The sequence below is a fragment of the Lygodium microphyllum genome, chromosome 2 (assembly GCF_053477565.2).
Source record: "Lygodium microphyllum isolate KBCC chromosome 2, Lygodium_microphyllum_v1.1.10, whole genome shotgun sequence".
Classification (NCBI taxonomy): Eukaryota; Viridiplantae; Streptophyta; class Polypodiopsida; order Schizaeales; family Lygodiaceae; genus Lygodium; species Lygodium microphyllum.
Window position 1 is genome coordinate 191,779,799 of NC_141136.1, and position 22,596 is coordinate 191,802,394.

General features: G+C 41.4%; 1 protein-coding gene across 5 annotated transcripts in view; it reads left to right on the top strand.

The window, feature by feature from the left end:
* Window positions 1-3,742: 3,742 nt before the first annotated feature.
* The window catches only part of LOC148040754 (inactive poly [ADP-ribose] polymerase RCD1-like), a 31,278-nt gene continuing 12,424 nt past the window's right edge, over window positions 3,743-22,596 (top strand). For 4 of the 5 annotated variants that reach the window (XM_087661513.1, XM_087661515.1, XM_087661517.1 and 1 more), the window contains exons 1-6: window positions 3,743-4,003; window positions 4,195-5,494; window positions 5,675-5,916; window positions 6,008-6,117; window positions 6,329-6,499; window positions 6,587-6,682. In XM_087661513.1, the coding sequence (XP_087517639.1) occupies window positions 4,287-5,494; window positions 5,675-5,916; window positions 6,008-6,117; window positions 6,329-6,499; window positions 6,587-6,682 (1,827 nt within the window). In that variant the 5' untranslated portion in view covers window positions 3,743-4,003; window positions 4,195-4,286. Of the gene's footprint in view, window positions 4,004-4,194; window positions 5,495-5,674; window positions 5,917-6,007; window positions 6,118-6,328; window positions 6,500-6,586; window positions 6,683-7,618; window positions 8,307-22,596 lie in introns of those variants that run through there. The other variant, XM_087661521.1, reaches the window with a different exon arrangement.

Consider the following 22,596-nt stretch of genomic DNA (forward strand, 5'->3'; position numbering starts at 1 on the left):
TCCACGATTTAATGCAAAGTCATACTTGTATTTGTGGAATTTCAAGGACAAGAAAGTGCACTACGACTATATGACAACTTCATTTGTTTGTATACAAAGAAATAAGGTACACATTGCAAATTCATATCGAGTCATTAGAAAGGATTTCCCAAATTCACACATCATCTTTACTCAACAAGGTAAGAAAGTGTGAAGCTACTACTCAACAAAGAGTGGATTGCTTTGTTTGGCACATTTCACTTCTTCTTTAACTTAATGCAATCCCTTAAATAGCTCGACATTAATCGACAATGCAACAACATCGAAGTGAAAATTAAGCAAGTCAACAACTAGCATCTAAAGAAAGTTCAAGCACAAATTATCATTGCATTAATGCAAGAATACAACCCCATTCTCATGTTGGCATGGTTACCTTAATACATAATCATGTTTAAGAAAGACACATCTCAACATAGCACAAATGCACCCTATTAAGACATTCATCTAGCATAATGCTTTTCTTCAATTATCCTTGATTGATCTTTTTCGCATATGGGATGTTCTATGTATGCTTTTAGTGGGCAATACATCCTAAATGCCACATCGAGTACTCAAGGCAAGCCCAAGGTAACACCTCTTAGTTTCATACAACAACTTCCAATGGTCACCATAAGTTTATCAAAACATTTTGTATGTTTTCTCCTAACTTTTTGGGCACCACCTTGGTTATTATTAGAGTTACTTTGGAAACCCATAGAAACTAATGTTGATCTTGATATTGTGTGACTATTGCAACATGCTCAAATAGGCGAGTTTGAAGAAGATTAGCAACATGTGGAAAAATAAGACCATTGTTGCTCCCTATAAAGCTTAGAGTTTAAGTCAATCGCTAAATTACATTCGCTTTAGCTTTCTAAACTAGCATAGAAACTAAAAAATGCAAGGGTAGGCCGATCATTACAAGGGGATGATGTCCAATTGTATTAGGTTTGTCGATGTAAAGGGATAATGTTCCCTTATGTTGGGCCAATCATGGAGTCAAAGTCCAAGACTTTCATAAGTATGTATTAAGGGTCATACCACACAAGAGTTATGACTAGATCCGTTTTCTAAAGTCTAGTTAGTAAAATTAGCCCTATGTATATGGAAAATATCCCATTGTATTAGGCCAATCATGGAGTCTTAAGTCCAAGACTTTTGTAAGTGGGCACTATTAGTCATGCCACATGCATTTTTTTAAAAGTCCAATAAGTAAAACTATCCCCTTGTATAGGATGTGCCACATGCAATTCACTTTACTTACTATTATCCAAAAACTATAGTAAGTAGTGCATGTGGCATCACACTAAAAGTGTGTAGCCAGCATTAGAGTTTGATCACCCTATGAAGAGTAGGAGTAAAAAGATCATAAACAAACATAGCTTTTGTAGAGGTTGATGGCTAGGAAATGTCTTTAAAGGAAAAACTTAATCTAGTTAGCTTCACTTTTGAAGTTGAGAGACTTATTACAAAAAGTATCACATCCTAGGTGGTAAGAAACACCTAATGCTACTTATAACTAGCCTTTCTTTAGTGGATGGGTGGTAATTCCTTGATTACAACTTGATTATAGCACTCATCATTTTTTTGCAAAACTGAAAATACAAATTTACCTGCTAATCTTTGGACAATGGACACCTGGTTGGCCCCAACATTGGTGCCTTGTTCGGTATTTCTTTAGCTTTATTGAAGTAGAAGTTGATTTACAATGGGATTCTCCCAATCCCCTTTGTAATCCAAGGTGACCAATAAGTGTTCAATTTGATTTGCCCCTTGATTCAAGAAATCAATTGGCCTTCACCCACTTCCAAAAGAGTGGAAATGCCCCTAATTTGATGGTTGACTAGTCCTCCCAATTTCACCTAAAAATCACCTTCAACCTCGAATAATTCACGTCTTGGAGTCTTCAATGATTGGCATGCTTCTTGAGGCATATGCTCAACCTTGGTTTCTACTATAAATTAGGGTTTACAGCATATAAAACTGAAATTCCTCAGCCTCCAAGGGTCAAATCCAGAGTTTTGTCTTGTGAGAAATGACAGGAGATAAGTCAAATGCAGTTGTTGCCCTATCTCAATAGTAATAAATGCCGTTGCTTGCACCTTGAGATCCAAAATCTATTGACACCTTTAGCTTGGGGCTGTCACCCAACTGCCTAGGATCTCGTGCAGCTGTCGATTGCTCTAAATCTATAAACACCTATTGGTAATGTGTGAAACTCAGCTCATGATGGCTGCTCCAACACTTCAAGATGTGTTTTTAGCAAGAATGAATTATCCTCTCTCTCTCTCTCTCTCTCTCTCTCTCTCAGCTTTTTTTTTTACTCTCCTAGCCTTACCCATGTATTTTCTTTGCCTCCCTTTGGACAATTTAACAAGTGGTAGCCTTTCCAAATGAATTTCCAACTTAATGCACATGATTATATTAATTTTTAGTTTAAAATTACTAAAAGTTAATATGATAACTATATAAATGTCTAGCGAAATAGTTTGACTAGCCATTAATTAAATAGTTTGACTAGCCATTAATTAAATAGTTTGACTAGCCATTAATTAAATTGGCTAGGCCACTTCATCTCTCTAGTGTCCCTGTGCCAAATTTGGCCATCAGGTCAACATTAAACACCATTAAACACTGCATCTCTAGTGTCACCAATTGATACTTATGGCCAATATTTGGCACTAGATACCACCTAGTATCTATGCGACATAACTAACTACAACTTTTGCCTTTGGCATTTGCTCATTCCCTTGGGTCCCAAGCTCATTAACCTGCACTAATCTTAAATTCACTCACATGTGCAACATTTAGTTAAACATGTGGTTAAAAATTAATCCACATGTCCTCATGACATTGCCCCCTTGCTAGTGTTGAGTTAGCACCCCCTGGGGTTAGTGTGGGGAGTGGTTAGCTGCAATATATAGCTACTTTTATGTGTTTTGTCACTTTTGCATATCATGGAATATTTCAGTAGTTTAACAACTGGTAGCATCATTTGGCTGCTTGGGAAAGCAAAGGGAATGAGCATCATGCCATTTGGAAAAAGGATTGTGGGAAGCCCCCCCAAGAGGGTCTTCAGTCTAGGAGTTCCACAAAGGGACCACTTCCATATGATTGATTTTTGAGACCTTCGCATGATGTGTTGTGTTACGTATCCGTAAAGGGATCACATCCATTTGATTGATTTTTTTAGACCTTCACATGGTGTGTTGTGTAATGCATCCACAAAAAAGGGATGGAGGATTCCTTTTCTTAACTTTTGCTTAATAGGCAAGAGCTACCTAAATGTCTTGTTTGTTTCGAATAACGATTGCTAATTGGAGGTTCCTTCTCCCCTAGTAAATGCACCTTTTCCCTTCTCAAAAGATTGTTCCACCTTTGGTGGAGGCCCTGGCAATAGGAGGTGTGTGAAGCAACTGAAACGCCTCAATGGATGCAACTTCGATACACACAACACACAAAAGTGTGTGAAGCCCCTCTTAACTCTCGTAGGATTTCTGACGTATGGAACACTTCGTTGACCGAAGATGACTTGGAGGATAGGGCAACCGGAAGGGCTGCAGGGCCGGTAGACGAAACGGCTATATGCGGAGTGGGGCCATAGCGTGGAGAGCAAGTTGTGTATGTCGACCGACACGTGCCGGTGAGCGCGAGGCTCCGTCAAATCCGACGGCGAAGGCTAACGGCGCGTGACGAGGCCGTCGTCTTCCTCTTCTCTGCCTCTTCTGTCTCGCTTCTGTTGCAGCTAGAGAGAGAGAAAGAGAGAGTGTGTGTGTGTGTGAGCAGTCATAGCCAGGAGCTTCCATGTGCCTGTGACACCGTCAGAAGACCAATCTGCCAGCGGCGCGTGAATGAGCACCCCGGCGTCCCTTCCTTCTATGTATCGTCTTTCCAATCCGGACGCCGTTATCATCATCATGCCATCTCTCCACTCCATCTCTCTTCCATCGCCATGGCCTCATCTACCACTTCCCCTTCCCTCAAGGTAACTCCTTTCGCTGCCTCTCTCTCAATCAATTGAGGTCGAATTTGTATCTCTGAAAGCAAGTTTGATAAGGATTTTTAGGGTTTCTTGCTCGAGGTTTCTATCCTGATTGGTTTCCCCGTCAAAATTGAGAATTTTCTCCCGGGCAGCATCAGCTCTGAATTTCAATGTTTGATGACCTGCAAATACAGGCCCAGATTAGCTGTTCTTTTTCGCCTAGGAGAACCGATGCGTGGATTGTAAGCAAGCTGCTTTCCAGAGGAATTTTCTCGCGTACTCAAAGATGGACAGCAAAGATGCGACCTCTGTTGTTACAGAAAGAATTTCTCACGATGATGCTGCCCTCCAGAGGAATTGTTTCATGTACACAAAGACGGACAGCAAAGATGCGACCTCTGTTGTTACAGAAAGAATTTCTCACGATGACATCCAGCAGCTTAAGAGGAAAAGAGCTGCTGCTGCTTTACATCTGGCTGACAAGGATGCACAGGATGGCAGGTCGCTAGAGGAATGCAAACGTCCTAAAGTGGAATTCTTAGATCTTAAAATTGATGGATCTGTCGTTTGTCAGGCTCCCCCAGCAGAGCTATATGGATGGCCATCGAAGCTTACTGTTCAGACTACGAGTAGTTTTCAAAAGAGTGGATTACCTGCAAGATTCATGTTTTATGACAAAGGGGATTGGAAAGACATCTCCAAAAATGCCATTGTTTCTGTTGTTGACTGTTTCAAGGCTCGCCAAAGCTCCACCGTACTAATGGTAGAGGAGAAGAGGTACCTCCTTGATTTTGTGTACATGCTGCAGTTAAATTTGCAAACAGGCTATCTGCGCTCTATAGCTTGGATTGATGTGGAAGGCAAATGTTTTTTCCCATCAAAGTGTATTGAAGGCTATCACTCTCACTTGTTTAAACCTGCTTCACCATATCAGCACGGGGCTACCATTGCAAACTGGTTTACAGGAATTGACTCTTGCCAAAGTGGCAAAGTAAGGGTTTGTTCAGATGTGACGAGTAAGCCCACAGCAGTTTCTTCTGTGGAAGAAAGTTCTGAGGTAACATCTGATTTGAGGGTTGGTGGGGAGGCATTGACATGCACTGCAAGTCCCAAGGTTCGAGTTTCTCATGATTTTGCACTACTACATGACAAAATTGTGAAATTGGAGGATGCAAGCGAAGATTTTAAGGTTGTTGAGAACAGGTTCTTGACTGGGCTTGGCATGCTTGCATCATATGCAAGTATAACAGGTATTTTTAAAGATTGCCACAAGAGCACAGTTGGCCAGGGCAGATACGAGGCCTTCAGAAAGCAGGAAGAGGTTACAAGGAAGGCCCGCGGTGATGCAAATGTTAGGTATGCTTGGCATGGCACCTCCAAGCATGGGATTTCAGGTATTGTCTTACATGGGTTTGGACAACCTAGAGTTCCAGAAAATGGTGCTATGTACGGCGTTGGGGTTTATCTTGCTCCTGAAGATTACTCCCATGTCAGGTTAGCTTATATTTTTATTGGGTTGAAGTAGTAAAATCTTCCATATAAAATAAAGTATGTTCTTACTTTCAGTAACTTGGTTTTCAAACGTGCAACTTAAAGCCTCTATTTAAATGATTGTTTAGCTTGTTACCTTACAGAGGGATTATTGAATGAATATTGCTTTCCTTCTTTTCCCAGTGCCGTATATTCAGATATTGACGAAAATGGTGAACAACACATGGTCTTGTGCCGAGTAATACTGGGAAGCATGGAACAGGTTGCTCAAGGGTCTGAGCAATTCCATCCCAGCAGTGAGGATTATGATACTGGTGTTGATGATATTTCTAGTCCAAAACGGTATATCATATGGAGTACTCATATGAACACACATATCCTACCTGAATATGTCGTCAGTTTTAAGCTAGAATCTTCATGGCAGGGTGGGTATTTATATGGTTATTGTGTACCCATTTTTTATCCTTTTCAAAATTATTTGAGGTCAATGCAGGATTCAGATGTGCATTCTTTCAGATATCATTACGGCATTGAGAAGGAGGCAGTTCTCTAATAAAACACCAGTGTTTCGAAGGGATTTGCCGTCAGTAAGCAGGAAATCGACAGGAGAATACACATCTGGGGTGGTAAGAAGCCATCTTTGCTCAGTCAAATGTGAATACGATGATTGCCATGATAATTATGTATTTCTATTTTCTTTGTACTAATAAATTTGTGTGGCTTGATTGATGATTGATAGTCTTCATGATGCTAAGCAAACATATATATTTTTCGGAACAGATTATATTCAGGTGGTTTTGTATTTGTCCTTGCCATTTATAGTTTTTAATCATGCAGGTTGGACACACTGTTCCAGAAACGCTTGGACTAGGTGGGTTGAGTCGAAGATGCCCTAACCGGGCTCCTCGATCTCCATGGATGTGTTTCCCCATGTTGTTTCGCTTTCTGCAAAACAAGCTTCCAGAAGAGAAAATGAGTACCTTGAAACATCTTTATGTCAAGTTCAAGGTATGATGGGGTTTGTTTTTTGCCCCTGTATGGTTTGTACTGGACTGTGAAAAGAGGTGGTTCATCTGGTCTGCTCCGTATTGTTAGGCTGGGACAATGGCACGAGATATGCTGATAAAAAATGTGCGATTGATTGCCGGTGATAGCCTTCTAGCTGATATTATAAGAAGTATGCAAGCACAGGTATTCTTTTGGAGAATCCTCTTAATTATCTCCCATTTCTGCATCGTAGGTGTGACTTGTGTTGGTATCCAGTTGTATGGAAGATGTTTATTGTCAACGAAAATGACTCGAGGACAAGGGTCAGCTTGGTCTTTTCTACTTCAGTTGTAGTTTCTATTCTGCAGAGAAATTGAAGTAGAAAAGTTTCACAAGTGCCAATCAAGGATGCCACGGTAATCTACTCTATGTGAGTTGGTGCCTGCCTGATTTGACAATGCAGATGGAGCAATATATGACATCATATGGTGCTTGATTGTTCATACAAACTCCTGCTCGATTTGACAATGTAAATGGAGCAATATATGACATCATGTGGTGCTTGATTGTTCATATTCTATGCTCACGCTGAGTGTTGAAATTGCGTGTATTTTTTTTCACAAAGCACTGAATCTGTTTCCAGATACCAATGTGTTTGATTGTTGATGCTTGAGAAATTTGTCCAAAGTTCTCAAGAGATTGCAAGGCATATTGGATACATTCCTTCAGCTCCCCACACACCCCCCAAAAAAAAAGAAAAAAAGAAGAAAAGAAAAAGGGGAGGGGGAGGTGTATGCTTATTGTAGATGGTTTCTAATGTTCTTGGTCATCTAATGGCTGCTTATTTGTTGCAGTACTTTAGTATTCTTGCCCGAATTATGCAAAAAAAAGTGTTGGACCTGTAAATATGCAGACAAATTTGTTGAACCTATAGCAGTTATCCTTAAACTTAAGCAATGGCGTGCTTTACTTCTCTTCTGTTCTATTTTATTTCTCTTTTTTATGAGGGTGGGGTATTACTTTTCTGTTTGTTGTAGTAGATTGTCTACTGCACATGGCCAATACTCTTGGCAGCAGTAGAGAGTTGCTTGGAGGTACTGATATTGTCTTGCTTTTTTGGACTGCAATCCCTTTCGTTAGCTGAGCAGCAGATCTCTCTAAGGTGAATGAGCATTGAGAAGATTGATTGGGATGGCTTACATGCCTCTATACTGCCAATGGATGGAGCTTGTGGTCATGTAAGAATGAACAAGGCAGGTCTTGTGGCGCACCTATTTTAACATCGAAATCATAATTGACACATGGTGTAAATAGTTTCCAAATCAATGTTGCAAGTGACAACATCATTTTACTATCCTAGATGCATTTCAGCCCATTTGCAATTTGCAAGTTGCTCGTTGCTGGTCTTTCAGCATGCATCTAGCTGCCTCAAGCAAGGTCCTATTCTTCCTCTTTGCAACATCATTCTGCTGAGGTGTATACCCGCGAGTAAGCTGCCTTCTTATCCCATGTTTTGGGAGGTATTGGCTGAATTCTTTGGATAAGAATTCTCCTCTATTATCTGATCTGAAATGTTGATTCTTCTGCTTGTCATAGTCTCAACCATTAACCATGATCCTTGTAGATGATATCACAACTCCGTGATAGTGTTTGCAAAGTAGAATACCCCTTTGAGGGCCATTCCTTTTGTAAAGTGGCAGTGAGGCCTCTTTGTATCTTTGACACATGAATGATGATTCGAAGAGAATAAGGAGAAGCAATGGGCATGGCTACCTGCCAAGAGGTTGCAGCCATGATCTGCTTTTATTAACTCACAAAGATAATTGAATATATTTGTAACAGCTTGTTGCAGCAAATCCTTGTTTTCTAGCTTGTGAAACTGTTTTATTTTGGGTGGAATATTGGTGCAACTATTATGTAGCATTAGACAATGAAAGACCATGAAGTCAGACATGTTTTGTGGTGCTTACATCATGCTGCTATGCTATGTTTTTTATTTTATGGCATTCTACACAAATCTTTGGTGGTGAAGGATAAGAGTTGGGCACATTTTGATAGCTAGGGTGTTTTATTGTTGAGAAATACTATTTTTATGCCAAAGTCTGTCCACCTTTTTAAATATTCCTTCATGCATGAACACAAGTAATCCCCACCTTGGGGGGGGGGGGGGGGTGCATTGGTTCATGGTATTCCATATTGTCCAAATGCACTCGTTTTTAGATTTGCAAGGAAGTTTAGTTTTCCTCCCTCCCCATCTCAAAGTGATATCAGAGTGTTTTGATGAAGGTTTTCTCATACTTATTTGTTCAAAGTTAAACGTTTGACGAATGATTGCTTGGTATGTCCACTCTCTCCTATTTGTCATTGAGAAACACATGGCAAAACCATCCCCAAGGAGCTGTCACAAGGCAGAAGAACCTCAATTCAATTTAAGCAAATAAAGCATGGAGATAAAGTAAGTCTCATCAAGTCATGAAGTTCATCATATTGCTATTTTCCAATTCTAATGTTAAGACCTAGGTTTTTGGAACTCTAGAAGATGTGCAAGAGCTCCCCCTCCCCCTCTCCCCATCATCTTGGATTTTCTTCGAAGAGTTAATTTGCACACTAGTTCTACATGTTGAAAAAAAAAGCTAAAATTTGAAAAAGCTAAAACAACTTTGTGACACTACAAGAGTGGATTAGACCCTTGTAACTAGTTATGCTGTCCATATGGCGAGCTTTTGGTATTGGCTTGATCTTTTAATAGTGCTTTTCTAGATGTTCACTCATTTGAACTATAGGGGAGTATGTGACCAAGCTATGGTGAGTTTGGATGAGTCTTGATCCTTATCTTCAAATTAGTTGGAGGATGTTATGAAGGCAAGACTATTGTTTTACTTTGCAAGAAGGGTCATGAGATGAAGGCTTATCCTAATGCTATGAAGCAAAATATAAAGGAAAAGAAGAAGGTGACAACGTAAGACATAGGTGGTGCTCCTCTTGTTTCATCTGTCCCATTTGTTTTAATTGTTTGTGCACTAGATATAGGAGTATCTCATACATAGAGTGGCTAGCATTGTTAAAACCTTGGATTTGTGATACTATCATCTCCAAACAAAAGTAAATAGTAAGACCATATGAGTTGAGGGTTTTTGTGTGCTTAATATCTTTGATGATTTAGTGTTTTGAGACTTGAGTGTCATGTATAGTCAATTTTGATTCTGTTGAGCTACATGGGCACCACCCTACTCCATCTCATGAGGAGATGGCTACATAGAGAACCTTCTTGTGTGTTCTAGTCTAGAAAAAGTTGCATCTTTTGAGGAGAGTAGTCTCAAGGTTGATGGAAAATTTGGATAGAGATGGCCTTCGCACCTAGCTTTTCTTCATGAGGGCGGTCTTAAGATTGATGGAGAGTATGGGTAGAGATGGCTTTTCCACCTAGCTTTTCTTGCACATGGTGGTGTGAGTTTTGGCAATGCCTTGGATTTTCAATTGTCATGTCATGATCATGACCAAGGATCATGTGACTTATGCTAGACGATGGATATGGGCCCCCTTCCATAGGCAAGAATGTTACTAGCTACTTAGAGAGCCAGGATTGAGATACAACATATTTAGATCCGCATAATGATATTGATAGTTATGGACTTTCCTCGTCCTTGGTAGCTCATGGATCTCAATTTGGCTTCTCACTTGCTCAACTTTCCTCATTTTGATACGTTGTATACAAATCTAGACAATGAGATTGATCGTTGCTAACTCTCCTTGAGCTCATGGATCTCAATTTGGTTTCTTGCTTGCTCAACTTTTTGTCAGAAGTGGATGCAACAAAGGAAGCGTAAACAAGTGCTAGATTAAACCTTAATTTGGTTTCTAACTTGCTCAACTTTCCTCATTTTGAGACATTGTATACAAATCCAAACAATAAGATTGATAGTTGTGAACTCTCCTTGAGCTCATGGATCTCAATTTAGCTTCTTGCTTGCTCAACTTTCTGTCAGAGGTGGATCAACAAAGGAAGCGTAAACAAGTGCTGAATTAAATTGTTGAACACAAGATGAGAAAGAAGAGAGAACACTACAAGAGAAGAGAAGTTAGAGATGTGCTCAGGAAATGCAATCCACATGCCAAGTACAAGATAGTCGTGTACAATAGTGAGCCATTGGTTGTATGGGCATTGGCACTAGCTCCTCTTCCCACCAAGATATGCATTGGATCTGCAAGTGATGAATGAGAGACTGTGGAGGAGGAGCTTGAATAAATAGGCAAAAAAGAATGCAAATAATGCATCGGGTTGGTGAGCATTTAATGCTTGTCGGCGCGTAATAAATGCCCAACTATGCATCATAGAGGCCACATTAAAATGCCTAAAATAGCTAGTAATACTAGGCATGGCCCAGACTCACTGATGAGCTAACAATATTGCTAACGGCCTCTCTTAGATTGTGGGCGACGTGATACAATACAATGATACAACAAGAATGACTATCATAGTCCATACAACGTAGAATCACGAGAGTAGAACAATGGATACCTAAGGAGTGGGTGATCAAGCCACCACTAAGGTGCGTCGAAGAGAACCTAATGTCGATGTCGATTATACTAGCTCTTGACATAGAGAAGACCCTTAGCATGTCTCTATGTCCCTCATCAATGTCTCGTAGTAGCATACAAGAGTATCCTGTCAAAAATGCCTCTGAACATAGGTGACTATGGAATTTTGCCTTTGGCTAGACTGCCAAAGTGTCGTGTTATGTGAGCTCAAACGAGGAGCCAATCCTGCTCTTTGTCAAGTACCAGCCCATCATAAATTTGGATGTCAATCCTAGCTCTAGGGTTTGAACCTACGAGACTTCGATTAATGCGTTAGGGACATCCCTCTCTGGAACCTATGCACATGTATACATGAAAGGATGAGGTTCACTTAACCCATCTCACCACCCTCCCACACTCCCTCTTTGGCATTGGAGAGTCATGAGGAATGACCGCATCACCTGCACTAGAAAGCATCAGAGGAAGGAGCTACCAAGCCCTTCCCTCGATGCGAAGAAGCAAATTCCTTTTGTGCCTTGGATTTCTCCTTGGTTGGAGGATTGGAGTCGAAGTCGGAGGAAGATGATGACTCATCGGAAGAGTCTGCATCCCACTGCTTCTTCTTCTTCTTCTTCTTTTTCTGTGAGAGCGTCAACTTCTTGTAGTCCTTTTGCAAGTGTCCCTTCTTACCACAGTCGTGGGCCTTTGACTTCTTCTTGTCGCCCCTCTCTAAAGTGGCAAGAGCCTCACCAAAGCCTTTATAATGAGACAGAAGCCTCCCTTGTAGACGCAGAGATGCCTCATGCTCAAGTAGCATCAAGGACATATGTGTGAAGCTCACAGGTAGTAGATGTTGTCACCCAGTCTCTAGGAGCAATAGATGCAGAAAACGCAGGTTAATCAGCAACAAAATAATGCAAAAAATCAAAATGCAGCCTGCTGGACCAGAATATAGCATACAAAAGGCTGGAAACAGGGCACTGGACAGCAGACAACAGTCGCTAGGCTGGAAATAGTGTGTAACAGGAAGGAAAAGCAACGATCAGCAGGGGCAGACATGTAATTAGCCAAAAAACAGTAGTAGGAGCAGAGATACCAAAATTTGATACCATGTTAGAAGTGGATGCAGCAAGGGAAGCATAAACAAGTGCTGAAATAGATTGCTGAACACAAGATGGAAGAGAAAGAAAGAGAGAACGTAGAAGAACACTACAAAAGAAGAGAACTCAGAGATGTGCTTGGGAAATGGAATCCGTATACCAAACACAAGATAGTTCCGTACAATAGTGAGTCACTCATTGTGTGGGGATTGGCACTGGCTCCTCTCTCCACCAAGGTATGCACTAGATGTGCAAGTGATGAATGAGAGACAGTAGAGGAGGAGCTTGAATAAAGAACTTGAATAAATAGGCCAAAAAGAATGTAAATAATGCATCAATTGGCCAGCAGTTAATGCTGGTCAGTCAATAGCGTAAATGCCCAAATATGCATCATATAGGCTACAATAAAATGCCTAAAATAGCTAGTAATACTAGGCATGGTCTAGATTCACTCATGAGCTAACAATACTGCTAACACTTTCCTCATGGTATATGCATTCAAAAAGATGAGTATAAGATGGCTTTTAGGATGTTATTTGGTTGGTATGAGTTTTTAATGATGTCATTTGGGTTTACTAATGTTCCAACAACATTCAATCAGAATTGGTTTGGAGGCTTGCTGGTCAATTTTGACAACAAGAGGCACTTGGATTAGTGGAGGAGATCAGAGGATCTCAATTGTACTCCTTCCATTTGCAATATAAGATAAAGAAATACCACAATGGACACCGGTTTTGAGGCTAACTAGGTATCTAATGTCCAAGATTAAAGTGGTAAAGAGTGCATTTTCAGTTTATGTGAATTTTATGTTTGCTATGCCTAATCAGGTTATATACAACCCTATCCGAGAAGGAAGGCTGGTTTCACCAACTGGCTGCAATTTCTTCTTAACTGTTAGTTGGTCATTCATGGCAAGAAGCGTAAGTTCTTCTAGGAGTTTCATTATTTGGGGCACATAGTCTCTAAGCATGGTGTTAGGATGGATCTAGCTAAAGTGGAGGCCATTTGCAGTCGCCTAGATTTGTGGACTTTGCATGATGTTTGTTACTTCCTTGGGTTATGTTGTGACTATTGAAGGTTCATTTGCCATTTGGTAGAAATTGCCTCCCCCCTTCATACTCTTCAAAAGAAGGGAGCGCCCTTTTGGTGGTCTACAAAAGAGATTGTGTCCTTCAATCAATCGTACTTCAAATTTGCCTAATCTTCAAAAATCTTGTGGTATTGTATGATGCATGTGGCAATAGTATTGGTGTAGTTCTAATGCGTGATAGCCATGTGGTAGCAAATGCGAGTAGAGTTGTTTAGGGTGTTGAAAAGAATCTGCAGGTTCATGAGAAAGAGCTTGTAGATGTCTTTCATGCTCTTACTGTGTGGAAGCACTACTTGCTAACTACTAAATTTGTTGTTTAGACTAATCATCAAACTTCATGTTATTTTATCACTTAGACAATTTATGCGATGGGCCAACTTGAAATCACAGGAATTGTGCTGGATATGGGCAAGTCCATCAGTGAGGTTTTGTGAATAAAAACAATTGATTAGTGTGGTGTGAGAGTCTGGGCACACGTTTAATCAATTCAATTTATAGATAAACCTGAATGAAAGTTTGTGTAATTTATTAGATTTGGGTGTGGGCTTGAAAATAATTAAAATTTACTGCTGAATTGTAATTATTTAACCAGAAAGCCAAGAACACATGTGAAAAGCAAGAAAAATGCACAAAAGGTGGAAGGAGACAGCTTTTCCACCACATGAAGGCTATATCTAACAGACCATGGCTGCCACCAGGTAGATTGTCTCTTGTTATTGCCAACAGTGTTGACTGAAGGCTGATTGTGCTTTGCCAAAAGCTGGTGATGCTGTTTTCCAAGTTGGCAATACTTTTTTTGAGGCTGGTGAGGCTGTTCTAGGGCTCGCAAAGGCAGTTTTTGGGCAGATATGGTAATTTGTGGGCACATGATGGCTATTTTGGCGTAGACAATGCTGTCCCAAGCTAGTTGATGCTGTTCTAGGGCTGATGGCATGGCTAGAAGGCTGTTCTCAGGTCTTTTGTAGAGTTTTGTGTTCTTCTTATAAGTTTCTTGGCATTGGAGAGAGATTTGTTGCGACAAATCATATTGGAGGTCATTCTTTTGGATTGAACGAGAAAAATTTGGGCAAGATTTTGATTTTCTATGTGAAGGCTAGAGAGCTGGATGTGTATTAGTGAAGATCTTGTCTAGTTCGAGCCTTCTTGGCAATGTAGAGGGATAATTTGGCAAGATCTTGGGTTTGGGACAGGGATCTGACTTTAGTTGGAAAAATTGTCACTGGTGGAGAGCCATAGAGCAAGAATTAGAGGCTCGAGTGGGATGGCATGTGGGAGTTAGTGCCTTGACCAACCAAATGCAAAGTTATTGAAATGGGTGTTCAAAACAAGATATCACGACGACAATTGTCTGGATAAGCCCAAGGACAGATATGTGGCAAAGGGGTTTGCTCAGAAACCTAGAGTGGATTTTGACGATAACTTTATACTAATGGTGATTATCAGGGTTGTGCTTATCTGGACATGATGTATAGGTTAAAGAAGGCTTTCTATGGATTGAAGCATGCTCTACATGTGTGGAATGAAAAGATTGACACCTATCTTGGAGAAAGGTTAGGGTATCAAAGATCAGAATTCGATGCCAATCTCTATGTCCACATCTCAATCCATTGGACAACTTTGCTCATGCTATACGTGGATGATCTCATTGTGATAGGAGACCACATACACAGATGGTGCATAAGACAAAGGATTCACTCAAGGTAGTATTTGAGATGATAGATATGGGGCTTCTACACTCCTCGGTAGTCATGGGGATCCATATTTTTTTAAACATCTGCAATTTGCGAATCCTCACAAGCACACCGGGTTGTGGTTTGTTCTTTAGAATAGGTGTTGGTGATTTAGATATTGTGTTGGGCACGAGATGCCAAGCATCGAAGGTTGGTTATGGGCTATTCTTTCATGTTGGGGTCATGTGCTTTTTCATGGAGTGATAAGAAGCAATCCTCACAACACTTTCTTCTATCATGGTAGAGTATTGAGTGGCATGTACTACCTCATGTGAGGCCACTTCTAACTGAGCTTGGCTGCCTTCAAAGCCTTCCTCACCACCCACTTGCATTTCCTCTTTACCCTCCAGAGTTGTGAGAAATGATGAAATTGTTAGCAATTGTGTGTCATATATGGTGATCTCTTGCTTGTGACCCTGAGTGTGAGTCAGGTAAGGACTTTTCTGTATTTATCTGTCCCAAATGTTTTAGGTGGTGGTCTCACCCTTGCATTTCATTCTGGCAAGGTGGACACATGAACAGTGTGCTTTTTGTAAAGTGGTGATGACACTTTTCATCACCGTATCCATCACGACTAGTTTCTGCTGCACACTCACATGTATCATTTTCCTTCCTGGGAGCTGGAGTTAGTGTCTGTTTGAGACCAAGCAAGGTTGCCTGTTTTCCACCAGGACTAGCTGCATTTTACCTTGGACAACTGTCCACTTGCTGGGTTTCTGAGTAGCAGCTCCATCTGCAAGCTAGAAGACCCTTTTTTGACAGCTGTATGATCTGTGAGGTGTGCTGAAATACTGCATTTCCAGCAGTACAGACATTTCTGCAGACATTTCTGCAGCTGCGTTGATCTGTCTCAGCCTCCAGCAGGCTGCTTTTACCATCCCAGATTCCTTCCCCTTTGTGATTTGCAGGGCCGCTTCTCAACACAGTTGTGTTTTCACCTTTTTCAGCCTTGGATGCTCTCCCACTGATCTGCTGCACACCACAATTGCTGACATCATCATCCTATAGGTCCCTTTCTCCATCAGCAGCAGCATTTTCTTGTTTTTTGTGGGACCCTTGGAGGATACAGAACCGCTTTGCTATGGATCTCCTTATAAAGAAATACTTGTCTATAGATAACAAACAGAGTTGTACATCAAAGCACAAACTAATAAAGAACATAGTTAGATTTAGGGTGATTTAGAGACGATGAACATTAAATATGAATAATGAATGATGAGTTTACACAAAGCTCAATGTAGCAAACACACTATGCAAAGTGAATATTGACCCTCGAACTCCCAATGTCTCTAGGACATGGATAGAGAGAGTTATAGCCAAAGCGCGTCTTAGAGTACTTCAAGAGATCTTTTTTGGGTGATCTCTTGCGGAACTTACTAAGAATGAAGTGATGGCTTTGGATGAAACTGATTATATCCTTGCCCTTTTGGATAAAGGGATCATTCCATGACAAGCTACCTATGTCTTTTAGCAAATTGCTTAAACAATGAGCAAAGTATGGGCTGAATGTGATGTGCTGGTATCTCTCCTCAAGTCTCATATGTGTTGCCCTATTTGTTGCCTTATCATCAGCAATAAAGTGAATTACATTTTCAGTCCTAACTTTTTGAACACTTTCAGCGCATTCCTTCACAAGCCGATTTCGCACTTTTTCCTATACTTGAGACATCATGTGAGGAAATGAATTGCATCTTTCCTTGGGAATAAGCAATTAGGACTGTTTTTGAGTGTATCTTTCATCCATTCATTGTCAAAGAGAGACTATTCTTTACCCAACTTTTTTGCATAGCTGCCAAAGCACATTCAATTGCATCCTTTTTCTTTTTAAAACCAAGTGGTACGTAATGTTTCATATGATGGAGGCCTATAGGTTGGACCATACTTTGCAATCTCTTGGACTATCTCAAGGAAGTAGGGAGATTTTATAACATTGAATGCAATATGATCATGGTAGAAAAGCCTTGCCACAACTGCATCCTCTTCTTTCTACGAGAATCTAAAGTTGTTTCCAAGGTTTGTTGCTTGCTACATTTTTCATGATGGGATTGTGAGGATGCAAAAGTCCCAAGTCCCCCCATGCATGGCTCCATCGTCCATGACTACATCATCATCTTATCCACTAAAAAAAGAAGCATTGATTGCTTGCTTTTTCCTTGCACATGCTTTGTCTTCTTCACTTGGATACTTTGCCAAGAGCTGTCTTTGCATTTTGGGTGTGGTATTTGAGCTGAAATTTATTTGGGCTCCGATGTCAACATGGCATAAGTGTTGCTTCACACATTGGATCCTCTTGTTTTAAATTACTCACACCTTTTGCATTTCCATTTCTTTGCACCTTCCTTTGATGCATAACGGTCCACTTTCTTAACCTTGTTCCATCAACTAGGCTGAGATTGCTTATTGCTTGAAGCCTTTGATCCTGAGGAAGCCATGACTGCTACAAAATCACGAATCAAAAGCATTAGTCGACGCTCCATGAGACTCAATTTGTTTTGAGAGCGACAGAAATAGACAATGCTGTAAACACGGAGCTGTTTGAGAGAGAGAGAGAGAGAGAGAGAGAGAGAGAGAGAGAGAGAGAGAGAGTATGCGTGTGTGAATAGTCTGTTGGACAATTTGCATGCCACTCATGACAGTTCGGACACCTCATGCATGACTTTCGACAATCCGCGATAGTACCTATCACTTTTTCAATGCTGCCCTTTGGGGAATGGCAACATCCACGTCCCCCTTCACATTCCCTCACATTTCCTCGTTCCTTTTGCATTTATTTGGTGTGGAACGCGTTCCCATATTTCCAAGGGGGTGGAACGATGTTTCCATGCTACTATGCTCTAGAGTCACCTCTTTAGGAAGCAACTTATAGATGTGGACGAGACTCGTATCCTCAAATGTCTCAATGGAGATGATGTAGGCCTTTGCAGACCAGTTAGACAAGCCCTATGGCATTGAGAACATTGTCGATTGTGATGGCTGACCAGTGGCAATACGAGTTTGACAGGAAGATGGGCACGAGTAGTGCGTGTAAGGTAGTGGAGGTGGAGGAGGTAAAGAAATAGGAGGAGGAGGGTAGGCAGAAAGAGGCTGTGGGTATCCAATGAGTGTCGATTGATGTGGAGGCACTGGAACATAAGGTGCTGGTGGAGGCATCGGGACACGTAAGCCCTATCCAAATGTGGGTTGGGGTTCTGTAGAATGAGTAGGTGGTTCACTAGGTAAAGCCATAGAGGCAAATTGTGGTATCAAATGCTCCACACTCGATGCTATCCTTGTGAGGGGATAGCATGAAAGTGAGTGTGTGGGATGATGTGGCTTCATCACGGATACACCATCTAGACAAGAGAATAAAGGTTGTGCTCAAGTGTGAGGAACTACCCAGTGTGGTGTGTGGAGTGTAATAAGGTGCACTTAATGGAAGCAAAAAGTGTTAGAAGTGGTGCGGCAATGGAAGCATAAACAACATGCTGAAATAAACTGCTGAAACACAAGACAAGAGAAAGAATAAACACATATACAGATGAGAACTTAGATGTATGCTCGGGAAACGGAATCCATATCGAACACGAGACAGTAGCATACAACAGTGAGTCATTGGTTGTATGGGCACCCTGGCACCGGCTCCTCTCTCCTCAGAAGAATCCACAAATGATGGCTGAAGTACTAAAGAGGAGGAGGAGCCTTAGCAATATATAGGCATAAAATGGGAGGAGCATTAAATGCAGTCGGTCAGCATTTGATGCTGGTTGGCCAGCATTAAATGCTCCCTAGCCCTAAAAAGGGCACTAGAAAATACCAGAAAAAATACTTTAAAAAGGCCACAGCCTCTGTAGCACAGACTCACCCTGAGCTGATACAATACAATAGTACAATGATGGGGTATCATAAACTATACAACATAGAACCACCAGAAGAACCATGGATATCCAAGCAGTGAGTGGCCAGCCCACCACCAAGATGTCTCGAAGAGTATCTGACGTCGATGTCGATTATAACAACACCACCTGAAAATAGAGAAGAATCATAGCAGCTCTTTGTGTTATGTCACCTATGTCACGCAAGACATACAAGACCAATCTGCCAAACATGTCTCTGAACATGTGACCATGGAATCCCTGCCTTTGACCAAAACCGCCAAAGTGTCCCCTCATGTGGGCTCGAGACGAAAACCTCCTGCTCTTTGTCAAGTACCCAGCCTATCATGAACCTGGATGTCAATCCTAGCTCCAGGATTTGTACTTGCCAGACTTCGGTCGATGCCTTAGGGTTGTCCCTCTCTGGATCCTGTGCATCTGTATAGACATATAGATGAGGCACGATTGCCCCATCTCACCACCCTCTCTCTCTCTCCCTCTCTGGCACTGGAGAGTCGATAGGGATGTTCGCATCACCACCACTAGAAAGCAGCTGAGAAAGGGGCCACTAGGCCCTTCCCACAATATGAAGAAGAGGATCCCTTCCGCGCCTTGGACTTCGCCTTGGTTGGAGGATCGAAATCGGAATCTGAGGCAGATGATGACTCGTCGGAGGAGTCCGCATCCTGCTTCGTCTTTTGCTCATTTTTCTTCTTGGAAGCCGCTAACTCCTTGCAGTCCTTCCTTAAATGACCTTTCTTGCCACAATGGTAATACTGGGCCTTCGGCTTCTTCATCTTGAAACCCCTCTCTAAAGCTGCAAGAGCCTCACTTGAACCTCCATAATGTGACGGAAGCCTCTTCTGTAGTCGCAAAGTAGCCTCATGCTCAAGTAGCATGGAGGACATGTGAAGAAAATTGATAGGAGTCATAGATGTCTACGCCTGTAAAGCATTCGCCACTCCATCAAATTCCCAAGGAAGCTTGTAGAGGACCGTACCAACAAGATGTGCCTTTGATAGGGCAGACTGCATGGTGCGAAGCTGGTTTTGGAGTTGGGTAACACGAAGTAGGAAGGATTGAATCGTATCTTTGGATTCAAACTTCAGTTGTTGGAGCTGGCCATAGAGAGTAATGGCCCGCATGGTGGAAGGAGCCTTGTACAGCAATTGTAACTTCGACCATACATCTGAAGCTGTCGTACAGGAGGTGACCGCCGGTAGGACTTCTTTAGAAACATCGAAGTAATGCTGAATAAGCACGGGCATCATTCGAATCCCATGTAAGCACAGCCTCCTCATGGTTGTCTTCATCAAAATTAGATGGAATTGGAGAAGGTTGTCGAGGACGTGCCACAGCTCCGTTAACCACGTACCATAACCGCTTCTGAATAAACCAAGCCTTTATCACCGCACTCCACGTGTAATAATTAGGTCCATGGAGCTTGTCATCAGTGGATGTGCATGGAGGAGCCATCTGGAGAGGATTTAGAAAAGTAGAGAAAAAAAGGGATTGGGAGAGGGAACACAGCCAAACCACAAGCATAGATTGCAAAAAGCAAGAGTTCACATGCAGTATAACCCAAAATCTGATCAAAGTAAGCCAAAATCTGCTGCACAAAGTAAAGAAATCAGTCAAAAACAACAAAAATGGCCTGATGATGTAAGCGCCTAGCTAGGAGGAGATGCAGAAATACCAAAATGCAGGCTGAAATGAAGGCGCAGGTTGTACGGATGCTGACTGCAGCAAAAAACGCAGGCAAAATTGGTCGCTTGATTGGAGCAGCAGCTGCTTGATCAGCAAGAGGGAAAATAGTCCTAAAATCAGCAATAAAACACTGCAGAAACACAAAACCTGAAAACTGATATCATGTCAGAAGTGGTGCAGCAATGGAAGCACAAACAACATGCTGAAATAAATGGCTGAAACACAAGACAAGAGAAAGAATAAACACATATACAGATGAGAACTCAGATGTATGCCCGGGAAACGGAATCCATATCAAACACAAGACAACAGCATACAACAGCGAGTCACTAGTTGTGTGGGCACCCTGGCACCGGCTCCTCTCTCCTCAGAAGAATCCACAAATGATGGCTGAAGTACTGAAGAGGAGGAGGAGCCCTAGCAATATATAGGCATAAAATGGGGGGAGCATTAAATGCAGTCGGTCAGCATTTAATGCTGATTGGCCAGCATTAAATGCTCCCTAGTCCTAAAAAGGGCACCACAAAATGCCAGAAAAAATACTATAAAAAGGCCACAGTCTCTGCAGCACAGACTCACCATTAGCTGACTAATCTGCTAACAAAAAGGAGTGTGCAGTGGAAGATGAGGGAGGAATGGGTGGTAGAATAAATGGATTTGTAATTGGTGTAGTAGTGGGAAATGAGTTAGGTTCCTTTTGTCCATTAAATGCAAATGATGATTCACCAAAACCATGATATATAAAAGTGGAAGGAAAAAATGAAGGAGCACTCACCAATGAATCTTGCATCTTTTTCTTATCTATTCTTGAGTTCAAATGGACAAATTTGTCGTGTGTTTGAAGAGTTCCTTCATCTTGAGCATCGCCTTTGCAGAAAAGAGAGATTAAATTCTAAAGATTGAGAATTGTTGTTTTGTGTACATGACATAGGAGTGAATGAAGGTGGAGATGTGTATGGAAGAGATGAAAGAGGTAGAGATGGAAATGAAGGTGGTAGAGAGATGAAGGGTGTGTACTCCATGCCAGTTTCCACATGAGGATGACCACTCCTTTGTGGAGCTTGTCCTTCCTGCAAAATCATTAGATTGGTGCACCAAATATAAAGGGAAAAACTTAGATTAGAGAGATGAAGGGTTTGTACTTCATGTTAGTTTCCACGTCAGGATGGCTAGTCCTTTGTGGAGCTTTCGTCCTTATTGAAAAATCATTAGACTGGTGCACCGATTCCTAGGGGGTGTGTCTATGGTTTGCAGATTGGATACTGCATGTGTGCATAGCGAATACTGGAAGGTCCCCAAGAACAAAACCTTCATAAAAGCAAAAGGGAATTTGCACGACATGAACCAAAAAGACCAATTGGGTGCAATCTCCCCCCATGCCTTATGTGAGCGCTTCACAAGACATGTATTTATAGATTTATTTATCCTTCAGCTCAAAATAGCCCACTTTACAAATGGCATGCTTTTGCTTTTGTGTTTGCTTTTGCCCAAATATAAAGTAAGGTGTTTGGGGGTCCAAAAATCAGGTTGTGTCCAAATACAAATGACAGATAATGAAATATTTAATTGAGAGTCTATGCGCATACAAGATAATAAATATTTTGTCAAGCGCTTTAATAAATAAGCATGCTTAAATAAATATTGGCACCATGCCTTTAGTGATAAGGTGTGCGCCCATCAAACATGGTAATTCTTCTAGGTATTTGGATTCACGTCATCGCTTAGTGCTACCCAATGCCACCGCTGCCTGCTCTACACATCAACTGAAGCATTCACAATTTAAAGGGAAAAACTTAGATTTACCTTCTATTTGTTGTTGAGCTCGATGCATCAAGATAAGATCGTACTCGGCTCATGTAATCTCATAAGGTCGAGGGACTCCATGGTAGTCCGATGACTCACCGGCTATGTCAGATCTTTGTAGAGTAGGATGTGTGACCCACTTTTAGTCAAATCTTGATGTGCTAGGCTTGGGAGCATCATGATATGTGAAGTCGTGTTCGAAGTCATATTTCCTTCCATGGTTTTGGCTTTTGCAAGGAGCTTTTAGATCAAGGCTAAGGTTTCTCTAAGAGTATTGGGCTATGATACTCGTGAAGAAATGCTTTGAACACAAAAAACT